This window comes from Rana temporaria, chromosome 5 (genome assembly GCF_905171775.1).
Source record: "Rana temporaria chromosome 5, aRanTem1.1, whole genome shotgun sequence".
NCBI lineage: Eukaryota > Metazoa > Chordata > Amphibia > Anura > Ranidae > Rana > Rana temporaria.
In genome coordinates this window covers 376,605,054-376,617,475 of record NC_053493.1, presented here as the reverse complement: position 1 = coordinate 376,617,475, position 12,422 = coordinate 376,605,054, and the positions used below count along the sequence as shown (strand labels likewise).

At 43.0% G+C, this 12,422-nt stretch overlaps 1 protein-coding gene across 1 annotated transcript in view; it reads right to left on the bottom strand.

The window, feature by feature from the left end:
* Positions 1 to 12,422, bottom strand: part of LOC120941466 (fibrocystin-L-like) — a 239,500-nt gene that overhangs the window by 127,912 nt on the left and 99,166 nt on the right. Inside the window, exons 27-33 of the mRNA XM_040354858.1 lie at positions 12,035 to 12,157; positions 10,143 to 10,242; positions 7,506 to 7,625; positions 7,218 to 7,379; positions 1,933 to 2,054; positions 620 to 752; positions 312 to 504 (exon numbers count right to left, since the gene is read on the bottom strand). Of these exons, the coding sequence (XP_040210792.1) occupies positions 312 to 504; positions 620 to 752; positions 1,933 to 2,054; positions 7,218 to 7,379; positions 7,506 to 7,625; positions 10,143 to 10,242; positions 12,035 to 12,157 (953 nt within the window). The remainder of the gene's footprint in view (positions 1 to 311; positions 505 to 619; positions 753 to 1,932; positions 2,055 to 7,217; positions 7,380 to 7,505; positions 7,626 to 10,142; positions 10,243 to 12,034; positions 12,158 to 12,422) is intronic.

The following is a 12,422-nucleotide window of genomic DNA, read 5'->3' as shown; positions in this document are numbered from 1 at the left end:
GAACAGCACGAGGAGGAGGCGCAGCTTTTAAAAAATGGACGCCCGCAGTCTGCATCCGGCATATAAGACGACCCCCGATTTTTAAAACCATATTTTTAAGTATAAAGGGTCATCTTATACGCCACTAAATATGGTATACAAAATTTTAACATTGATTGGATTGTTTCTGTTAAAGTGCCCATTGTACCGGGGGGGGGGTGGGTACTTTTTTCCTTATATTCATATCAGGGATGTTGGCAACGTGAATATGGCTTACCTGGATGTTCATATTTTCTTAAGCACTATGTATAATGGTATTTCTGGCACAGTACCTGGAAACTGCATATCCCCAATTGGCCACATGGACCAGGACTGGGTAGGTCCCAGGAGGAAGAGCAGGAAGGACACATGTAATGCTTGTCGGTGTCCACTCTATCTGTTCACAAGATGATTTTCCGATGAACACAGCGTTGTCTGCTGATGCATTGCTAAAGCCCGATCCTAATATAGTCAGGGTTGTGTTACCTGTAAAAAAAAGCAGAGAATTGTATATACACTTATTAAAGGTTTAATTATTTGATCTAATAACATAATATATACTTCAAATAAAATATACAATATAAAGGAATTAAGTTCTCACCCAGAACACTGCTGATGTTTGGGCTGATTCCAGTTATAGTTGGAGCAAAGTCCGAAATAAAACTAAATGCATTCTGTAAGGTGCTATTAAAGCCTCCGGTAAAAACAACAACATTGGCAAGTCCAGCAGATCCCTGCAAAAAAAATTGAGAAATTAGTTGTGTGTAGGTCAGTTTTACCTATAAGAAAAATATGATATATGTTTGAGAGCTAGGAGGCAAAAAAATCAGGGTCTGGAGGAGGACCAGAGGAGGGCTGTAGTCTGCTGAATGCTGAGACCTGGGGAGGAGGAGGTGAGGGGGTGTTGCGGCAGCACAGAGAAGCACAGGATCTGTAAGAGGATGTCTGTCCTCCTCTCTGCTGCCAATTGCTTAGACAGGGGAGGCAGAGACAAGCCTCTCCTCGGCTGCACGGAGAAGCACAGGATCTATAGAAGGAGTTCTGTCCTTTTTGCTGCCAACTGCTGAGAAGAGGGGGGGTCAGAGACTAGGAGGTGCTGCAGATGCAGGAGAGGTACGAGGGCCACACGATATGGCCTGGAGGGCTGTATTCGGCCCATGTACCTTGTGTTTAAGACATGTGCCCTAGGGGATTACAATCCAAGACCTTTACCTCACTTCCTAGGGCCAATTTAAACAGACGCCAATTAACAAGGCTGAGGCCACTGTGCTGTATCAAGTTTTTTTAAATGCAAGTATCTAAAGAAAGTAGTGCTTAGGGACTTTTTATAAATAATTTTCTATACAAATGCTACAGCCCTTACAAATAATCCCATAATGTGTCTAATATGTGTATTTCCTATGATTGTCAGCTCCACCTAGTGGCCAATTTGCAGTATTTTTACTGATTGTTGTATTTCTGGAAAATGCTGCATTATGACCACTAGATGAAGCTGACAATCATAAGAATTACACATATTAGACACATTACTGGGATTAATAGTGCCTTGGCATTCGTACAGAAAATTATTTTATAAATAGACCCTACATTTTCGTTAGTCCGAGCATCCACTAATTGCTATTATATATGTGCAATATGTAAAAATAGAGAAAGAGATTATATTTGGTTGCTAAGGTCAGTGCAAAGTTCTTTCTTTAGACAGGGAATCTATACTAAGAATGGGAAGATTGGCTAAAAAATGTTTTTCACTATAATGAGCTGCCCTTTTTTATAACTTGAGTTATTAAACCTGTAGTTTAGGTATAGCTTTTTTGCATAGTTATATTGGTCCAGCTTGTTCTGCTGACAAAATAAATTTTTTACATAGCCAGAGCTCCTGCCTGGAACCAGAAGCGCTTCTCATCCTCTACTTACCGCTGAAGTCCTGCACTGAATCATAGTCAGGTTGATGAAGTTAATAGCGCAGACATTGCCACCAATTTGTACTGCAGAGTCATCGCCAAATCCTCTGCCATGAATTGTTACCAGTGTGCCCCCTGGTGGTAGAAGGCAGAGTAAACATCACACTGAACACATGCAACTACTGATAATTTGCATTTTATTTTATAACGTGTTGTTTTATAATACATACATGGCGATAGTATACATTTGCTAGCATTCTGGATTTTTTGGGCCAGATTCACAGAAGAAGTACGCCGGAGTATCTGCTGATACACCAGCGTACTTTCAAATTTGCCGCGTCGTATCTTTAGTTTGAATCCTCAAACCAAGATACGACGGCTTCTGTCTTCGATCCGACAGGCGTACGGCTTTGTACGCCTTCGGATCGTAGGTGTAATACTTCGGCGCCCGCTGGGTGGAGTTTGCATCGTTTTACGCGTCGGGTATGCTAATTAGCTGTTTACGGCGATCCACGAAGGTACGCGCGGTCGTCGCATGCTTTTACGTCGACGCTAGTCGGCTTTTCCCGGCGTATAGTTAAAGCTGCTATTTCTTGGCTTATAATTAGACTTGCCATGTTAAAGTATGGCCGTTGTTCCCGCGTCGAATTTTACATTTTCTTTGCGTAAGTCGTCCGTGAATAGGAAAGGACGTAACGCACGTCACCGTTCAAAAAATGACGTCGGTGCGACGTCATTTCGCGCAAAGCACGGCGGGAAATTTCAAAACGGAGCATGCGCAGTACGTTCGGCGTGGAAACGCGCCTAATTTAAATGATACACGCCCCATTTGAATTAGGCGGGCTTGCGCCGGAGGGATTTACGCTACGCCGCCGCAAGTTTACAGGCACGTGCTTTGTGAATCAAGCACTTGCCCGTAAAACTTGCGGCGGTGTAACGTAAATGCAATACGTTACGCCGCCGGAATTGTACCTGAATCTGGTCCTTTGTTTCTATTTTATTCTTGATATTTTAATAAACTGCAACGTATAACTAAAGGGAATTTTTTTTTGTGTAGTTTAGGATAGAGTGGAGAGAGATTAGAACACCTGACAATTTTTATTGCTTTCTGTGCCCCTTTTAGGAAGATTTACCCTGTCTATTTGTCATTTTTTATCACCAAAAGGGAAAGAAAATACAAACATTTTGGGTTGTCCTCAGAGCAGGAGGGAAATCTTCTAATGGGGACACTCATTTTTGTGACAACCAGGAAGATTTCCCTTTACTTCCTGTTGTGGTTATTGGACAGGAAGTGAAGGGAAATCTCCCCAATGGGACACAGATGGCAAAAATAAAACGGACAGGGATTATAACCCATGCTTACTCTGGAAAATGTTATTTTTAGTTTTGGATAGAGATGAGTTGAATTAGAACACTTTTCAGTTTTTATTGCTGTCTGTGCCCCCCTTTAAGGAGATCCACCTTCCCTATTTGTCCTGTTTACCATTATCATTGAAAGTGAAAGTGAAAGACAATCTCAAATTTTGGGTTGTCCCCAGAAAAGTAATAGGGGGGCACTAGTTCTTGCAATCTGGGGGGTCCCCAAGGATTTTCCTTTAATTTGCAGGGATTTCCTCTAATTTCCTGTTTGGCTATGGGACAGGGATTGAAGGGAAATCTCTGCAATGAGATACAGATGGCGAAAAAAAATCTGGCAGGAGTTACAACCCTGGTAAAAAGAAAAAATGTATCTCGCGCCAAATGTGCAATTAAACAAAGAATTATAACTAAATATGAGCTGCACCTCAAAAAAACAGTGGATACCACTGCTGCAAAGTGGATTCCAAAAACGGGTGAGTGCGCTAATAGCTAATAAATAAAATTATAACTATAATCAAAAATAATGATCACTAATTATCAAGTTTATCTATTAGGCACCTGTCACGTTGGGGACTAGATTATAACGTGTTTTTTTTTTATATTTAGGTTATATTAGGTAGGCTGGTGTTTCACTTGCTGTTCATTTATTTATTAATTTATTTTTGATTACAGGAGTTACAACCCTCCCTTACTCTAATAAAAATGAAAAAAAAAAAAAAATATCTGATGCTATGTCATTGATAAGACACTTGGAGCCAGATTTACATCACTTCAGGTTTTGCAAATCATAACAGGAATCTGATTGGTTCTAGCATTTTATCTCAGGATCCTTATTTATGTAGGCATCCTCCTAGATACTGTAGGTGTTAGCCTAGGTAAATTTAGTTTTACTGTAGTCAGTTGAGCAACTTGTGATTATTTTGGGCTGTTCTATGTATCCATGGTTCTCCCCCCTGCCTTCTGGAGGATTCTGGATAGTAGTGGGCTGGGAAAGTCAAATCAGCAGCTGAATATTTAGTCAATCCCCGGGTGTAGGGTTCCCTCGATGGTGGCTCGGAGGGAGCATAAATAGTTTGGGGCTTGGAATAGAGGGATTTAGACCCCTTTCATACTGAGGGCATATTGCAGGCGCAATAGCGTTAAAAATAGCACCTGCAATCCGTCCTTAAAAAGCTGCTCCGTTGTCTTCAGTGTAAAAAGCCTGAGGGCTTTTACACTGGAGCAGTGCGCTAGCAGGACGGTAAAAAAAGTTCTGCTAGCTGCATCTTTGGAGCGGTGAAGGAGCGGTGTTTATACTGCTCCTCTACCGCTGCTGCCCATTGAAATCAATGGGACAGCGCAGCAATACCACCCGCAATACGCTGCTTCAGCAGCGCATTGCGGGCAGTTTTAACCCTTTCTCGGTCGCTAGCGGGGGTTAAATGCGCCACGCTAGCGGCCGAAATGCACCACAAATTCGCCTATAGTGTCAGCGGTGACGCTATGGGCGGCTCAGTGTGAAAGGGGTCTTAGTCCAGGAGGAGATCATGGCAGCCTGAAGCTTTCTACTGCTCGAGGCCCCAGCCTTGCTAACTGGGAGCCTATTCTACTGAACTCTAGTGCTAGAGTTGACTGATAGACTTATTTTTGGAGAACTCATTCACTGGAGAGGTGTCTGGAAAATAATGGAAGGAGGCATCCAACTATCCAAGGACATTAGTGAGTACAGGCTGGTGTGTGAGATCCCAGTGACTGTGTGCTGCTACTATCCCTCTTGCATTAGAGTCAGCTTGTGTTTAAAGTATAACTAAAAGCAAAACTTTAGGGCCAGATCCACATACAGCGGGCGCAACTTAATTTTTGGGATTTAAGTTACACCGCTGCAAAATTTCTACCTAAGTGCCCGATCCACAAAGCACTTACCTACAAATTTTCAGCGGTGTAACTTAAATCTGTCCGGCGCAAGGCGTGCCCAATCTAATGGGGCGAGTCCCATTTAAATTAGGCGCGCTCCCGCGCCGGACGTACTGCGCATGCTCCCGACGCGATTTTCCCGACGTGATTTGCACGAAGTTACGGTGCGCCGAGTTTTGTGAATCGCGCCGGGTAAAAAAAAGTTGCGTCGGGAAAAAAAAGAGATGCGGCGGGAAGAAAAAAAATGTTTAAAAAAAATTGACAGCGTTGCGGGAAAGAAGGGTCTACTTTTACATGGTGTACTAACTTTACACTTTGTAAAAGCAGCCCTAATTTTGCGTTTGCAAACTAACAACTTACGGAGACTTCACGAAGGGAAACCGCTTCGTGGATCTCCGTAAGTGCTAATTTGCATACCCGACGCGGAATTTCGACGAGAAATGCCCCCAGCGGCAGCCGAGGTACTGCATCCTAAGATCCGACAGTGTAAAACTATTACACCTGCCGGATCTTAGGAATATCTATGCGTAACTGATTCTGTGAATCAGTCGCATAGATAGAAACAGGGATACGACGGCGTATCAGAAGATACGCCTGCGTATCCCTTTTGTGAATCTGGCCCTTAGTTTGGATAGAGGGGAGAGGGATTAGAACACCTGTCAGTTTGTATTGCTGCCTGTGCCCTTAGAGAGATTCAACCTATATGTCTCCTGTGTACCATTATCATTGAAAATGAAAGTAATAGAAAAACCCACATTTTGTTGTCCCCAGAAAAAGGGAAATCTTCCAATGGGGACACTAGTTCTGGTGATCTCAGGAATTCCCTTAATTTGCAGGGATTTCCACTCACTTCCTGTTTGGCTATGGTACAGGAAGTAAAGAGAAATCTACCCAATGGGACATAGATAGCGAAAAAAATCCCTCCCTTGCTCTATGCAAAATGAAAAATGTTTTGCCTACAGTTCTACTTTAAAAGTGGACATGGTTCATGGTGTCCCTGTCTAGCTCAGCCCATTATTTACTGCGGCAGAGACTGTGCTCAGAATCTTTAGGAGGAAGATAGACATCCTCAAGTTGCTACCTAACTTAGCTGGAGTATCCCACACCCTGCAAAAATCCAAATTCAAGATTCCAATAAACCAACAGAGAAAGCATAGTCCGACCTAGACTAATCAATGAGACTCTTAGCCAGATTCAGAAAGACTGGCTTATCTTTGTGCAGGCGTAGCGTAGCGTATTTACGTTACGCCGCTGTATATCAGAGAAGCAAGTGCTGTATTCACAAAGCACTTGCCTCCTAAGTTACGGCGGCGTAGCGTAAATGGGCCGGCCTAAGCGCGCCTAATTCAAATGTGGAACAGGGGGCGTGTTTTATGTTAATGATTCGTAACCCGACGTGATTGACATTTTTAACGAACGGCACATGAGCCGTCCGTGGACTTATCCCAGTGTGCATTGCTCCAAAGTACGCCGCAAGGACGTATTGGTTTCGACGTGAACGTAAATTACGTCCAGCCCCATTCACGGACGACTTACGCAAACAACGTCAAATTTTCAAATTTCAACGCGGGAACAACGTCCATACTTAACATTGGCTAGGCCAGCTTTTTGTTCGACTAACTTTACGACTGAAAACGCCTTACGTAAACGGCGTATCTTTACTGCGACGGGCAAGCGTACGTTCGTGAATAGGTGTATCTTGCTGATTTACGCATTCTAGGCAAAAATCAGCATTCACGCCCCTAGCGGCCGGCGGAACTAGACAGCTAAGATACAACGGCGGAGGCAGTCGTATCTTAGCTACATTAAGGTGTATCTCAATTTGAGAATACACTTAAATGTACAACGGCTTAGATTCAGAGTTACGACGGCGTATCTACTGATGCGCCGGCGTAACACTACCTGAATCTGGCTAAAAGAGTGACCAAGACAATGTGCTTGGCTGCTAATTCGCTTACTTGAGCGGAAACTTGAGACCTAAAAAGTGGGCGCTTTATGGAGTGAGCACTACATTTATAAACCATCCCTGTTTATGTGTTCTGTTACCTGCTAAGCTTCCTGCTGATGGTGTGATGGATAAAACAGACAGCTCTTGGGTAAGGGTTAGGTTTCCACCAGAAAACGTTGCCAGACCAACCCCTGAGATGTACACGGTGATCGGGAAGGTCCCCGCACTTGCGTTCTGTACCAGACATCTGATCTCATTGGCTTAAGACAAAAATAATAAAAAAAATCCAATATTAGCTAAATTCATTCTTGTTTTTTTTTAATATGTATGGTTATTAGTTGTGTTGATTTCCGGATGTTGCTTTCATTGTTCATTAAATGACTTACCGGTAATATTAAGAATGGGGCAGGTAATGTTGCCAATAGTAACAGAAGTGGTATCATTACTATTACTGTTTGAGAATCCAGTTCCATTTATTTTAAGGACTTCAACATCTCCATTCCACTCTAAAATAAAGTGTTCAAAAATAAATTTTTCTGCAAAAATAGCAATTCCTTAGACATAGATAATATTGTAATGTATACAATACAGGGTCATCACATGTTAAACATTAAATGGACACTAAACAATATCCTTATTCTCCAAAAATAATTTATACACATACACTGTTTATTGGCCCTGTAATCTATGTTTCATTCAATTATTCAATTTGTTCTTCTGCCTTCTGGTAACATCCTCTGTGAGCCTCTCCTTCTCCCCTTTCTCACTTCCATTTGTTTGGAATGAGTAGTGCATGTTAGTTGCAGTCATGTGCACTGTACACTACACATCCCATCCACAGTGCATCTTGGGTTTAAGTAAGAGAGGATGGCTACATTCCTACATATAGTGGGATCATGGAGAACAAATGTACCGTATATACTCGAGTATAAGCCGAGTTTTTCAGCACATTTTTTTGTGCTGAAAATGCCCCCCTCGGCTTATACCCGAGTCATCTTTTTGTGCCTGATCTCCCGGACTTTGGGGGCCTGGTACTGGCTGGCCGTAGGTCCCCTGGACCCCAACCTTGGCACACAAATAGCCCTACTCTTCCTCTATAAGTGTGCAAAGTTTGTTGCCCGGGGGACTGACGGCCGGGGACCACCAATTTTTCAAAGTTGGGCACCCCTTTCATAGACTCCCATGTTAAACTGTCATTTCTCCGGTAACTTTGGGGACCCAGAAGCGGCCTAAATGGCACACATGTAGCCCCAGTTCTCCTCTACAAGTGTACAAAGTTTTCTGTCTGGGGGCCCTATGGCCGGGGAGCACCGATTTTTCAAAGCCGGGCACCCCTTCTATATACTCCCATGTTAAACATCAGTCTAGTCATGGACACAGTGAGGCATAGGCACAGTGAGGTATGGGCACAGTAAAGCATGCACATGGACACAGTGAGGCATGCAGAAGGACACCCTAGGCTTATACTCGAGTCAATAAGTTCTCCCAGTTTTTTGTGGTAAAATTAGTTGCCTTGGCTTATATTCGGGTCGGCTTATACTCGAGTATATATGATAACCACCCTCTACCAGGAAGTCAGGTCAATAGTGTCTATGCAAAAGTATCCTTTGTGGGGGACTGGATGGCACAAATTGAAAAAGGGAAGCCTATCTTCCTATATCAGTCTGGCTACTGGTTAATATGGTTAAACACAATAGTCTTGGTTCACAAAGCTAGCATCCAGGATATGTATCCTTATTTTCCCAAAATTGTGACAGTTATTTTCAGCTGAGTCTAATGCATTTTAAAAATTGCAGTCACATGGCTGAAAATAGAGTGCCTTAGGCTGGGGTTTAAGGCTTACTTCACCTTTTCCAGAAGATAACTTATTCAGTCAAGGGGCTCCACTAGATATTAAAAAATCTGTGCAGCTTTGTAATACCATACATGTTATAGTTTTGCCTGTAGGTCATTTAGGCACCCTCAAAAACCTGGCTAAAAACTCCTATAGCTAGATTCACGTAGCTGTGCCTAACGTTAGGCAGGCGTAGCGTATCTCATATACGCCGCCGCCGTAAGTTAGAGAGGCAAGTGCTGTATTCACAAAGCACTTGCGTCCTAAGTTACGGCGGCGTAGCGTAAATGTGCCGGCGTAAGCGCGCCTAATTCAAATTGTGAAGAGGTGGGCGTGTTTTATGTAAATAAAGCATGACCCCACGTAAATGAAGTTTTGAACGAACGGCGCATGCGCCGTCCGTGGACGTATCCCAGTGCGCATGCTCCAAATTACGCCGCAAAGACTCATTGGTTTCGACGTGAACGTAAATTACCCCCAGCCCCATTCACGGACGACTTACGCAAACGACGTAAAAATTAAAAAATTCAACGCGGGTCCGACGTCCATACTTAACATTGGCTGCGCCATCTTTTTGGTGGATTATCTTTACGCCTGAAAACGCCTTACGTAAATGGCGTATCTTTACTGCGACGGGCAAGCGTACGTTCGTGAATAGGCGTATCTCGCTGATTTACACATTCTAGGCGTAAATCAGCGTACACGCCCCTAGCGGCCGGCGTAAATAGACAGCTAAGATACGCCGGCGGTCGTATGTTAGCTACATTTAAGCGTATCTCAATTTGAATACACTTAAATGTACGACGGCGCAGATTCGGGATTGCTATCTAGGAGTTTTTTAGCCAGGCTACTGAGGGGACCCAAAAGGCCTACAGGCAAAACAATAAAATTATCATTTTATAAAGCTGCACATATTTGTAATCACTAATGGGACCCCTTGACTGCATTAGCTATTTTCTGTAAAAGATTAATTTAGCTTTTAAAGCCCAACTCCATGCCACCGTTGTAGATTGACCTCCCTCTGTGAGCTGATATGCAAGCAGCAGATGACTAATCACCCATAATGCCGCAACACATAAATATGTGTTGGGGCACACGCATTGGGAAACATCGATTTAGAGGGATACATACCACTGGGACAGAAACTGCAATAAAGGTAAATAGTGCAGAAGATATGTCGATACTCTACCTGTACTAATAGAGATTATCTTTGGAGTTGCTGTCACATTCCAGGTATAACCACAGTCTCCAGTACATTTTGATGGAATTCCATTGATGTAGACTTCAACCTGTAAAATGATGAGATGTGATCTGTTATAGGTGAAAAAAAGTCACCATAGAATGTCCATGCATGTTATGGCCCTACCACCCAATTTAGTCAATGAATTGTCAGATTCTATTCTCAATTGTCTGATCTTGTGTAAACTTAGCCACACATGCTTATCCTTTTCCTCCCCATATATACAGGCCAGTGTTTTTAATTGTACAAATGTACTGACATATTATTTTATATGTGTATAAAAAAAGGGGAAAGGGGAATGGGAATAATTTGCGCTTAGGAAGAAATGTATGTTAATAAAACAATTAAGATAGGGTCCTGAGAAGGACGTTCTGCTGCTAAACACTACAACTTAGATATAAAGTGTAAAGAAAAATGTGCAAAAACAGTGTAGCGCTGGACAGCATATACCACATAAGTATCTAAAGCAACAGGTGTAAACAATGTTAATCTATAGGTGGTAACAATCTTTTGAAACTTAATTCAATATGTGAATACACAAAAACTATAAATGCATAGGTTGTGATAACACTGTGCCAATAATTATGGCACTGAGCATAAATTACTTATAAATATCAACAGATGAATAAACAGTGTAAAATAATGTGACCACTTCAGCATATGAGGTGCAAAACAAAAAGAGTCCACAGAAAAAAGCTGGAAGTTCACAGAAAAAAACTGGGAGTTATTAGCCCCTTCCACAGGTGAGAAAGGAGGGAGATTTCAGACATCAGTGGCCCAACACCAGTAGAAATAAAGGCTTACCAGAAAGCCTGTGACTAATCCTTTTCAGGAACAGTCTAAACAGGCACAGCAGGAAATTCTGATCCTTTGGGGTGTCAGGAACGAATCCGGATCTCTCCACAGATTAAATGGTAGAATCCACAGCTCCTCTTAGGGTTAACCACTGCTTCCAAATGGAACTTGCATAGATGTATGTGAGCGTGTGTGTTCATCAAACACCATGTGGGGGAAAAGAGGCAGGGCAGACACACTCGCATTGCGCATGCGCTTACGGCCTTAGGCGGTCTGATATTCATACGGAGCTTTTTATCCTTGCAAGGATTTTTGTATCACTCTCTATGAATGAGAGTATTTTAAGCTGTTTCATTTTTATATATTTTTTAAATAAACCCTCTCGTTTTTTACGCCTACACTATGGGATGACGCGGCGACGTGCGCGACGCTGGAAGGTAAGTGCTTCCACGCATGCGTCGAATCATTACGACGCATGCGAGGGAGGGGAGCGGACGGATTGATCCGGTGAGTCTGTACAGACCACCGGATCAATCCGCTGGTCCCGATTCAAGCGGATAGATTTCCTAGCATGCTAAGAAATTTCTATCCGCTTGAAATGGACCGGCCGGACGAATCTCCGCGGATAAATATCCGCTAGGCCGTACAGACGACCGGATTTGTCCGCTGGAACTGATCCGCGGATCAATCCCAGCGGATAGATCCGGTCGTGTGTACGGGGCCTTAGAAGATACAGGGTGAGATTTAGTGATGTCATTACTGTGCTGCTCACTGTTCTCTTTGCTGGAGGCTCTGGCATGAGAAAGGAAAACTCTGCCCATACCAAGATGGTCAGCTCCACACACAGACACAGTGCAAAAGAAGGCACGGTAAGTCAGTAGTGGTGACAGAATTGGCTGCAGGGTGATCAGTTTACAGGCAATACTGGTAACAAGGGACTGATGGGAATGTACAATATAAATATGTAAAGTGCTGCGTAAATTGACAGCACTATATAAGTACCTGTAATAAATAAACTGATACATATTTAACAAATGTCGTTATACCTGCGGTGTTGCATGTGGTGTCCTCACAAGGTCTCCAAGCATATGCTGACGGAACAGGCCTCCGTCCACCACTTTTACGGAATACATTTTAGCATTTAATCCAGTGACGGCTGAGTCGTTGATCTAACCAAGACACAGGACTCACATTAAGCAAAATAGAACTTAAAAAAAATGTTAGTCTTTCATTCATTCCAATCATTTTATATTTTAGATAATGTTAAAGTTTATGCAAACCCTAAGGCTTTGCTCGCATGTGCGGCAGGCAGGTGAGGCGCAGTTTTACCTCCCCCTTACAGCCTGCTTGAACCATTGCATGCTGCCACTCCTGTACCCATGCTTGTGGTACGATCCTAAGTTCTGAAGGCACAATTAAACAGCATGTCACATT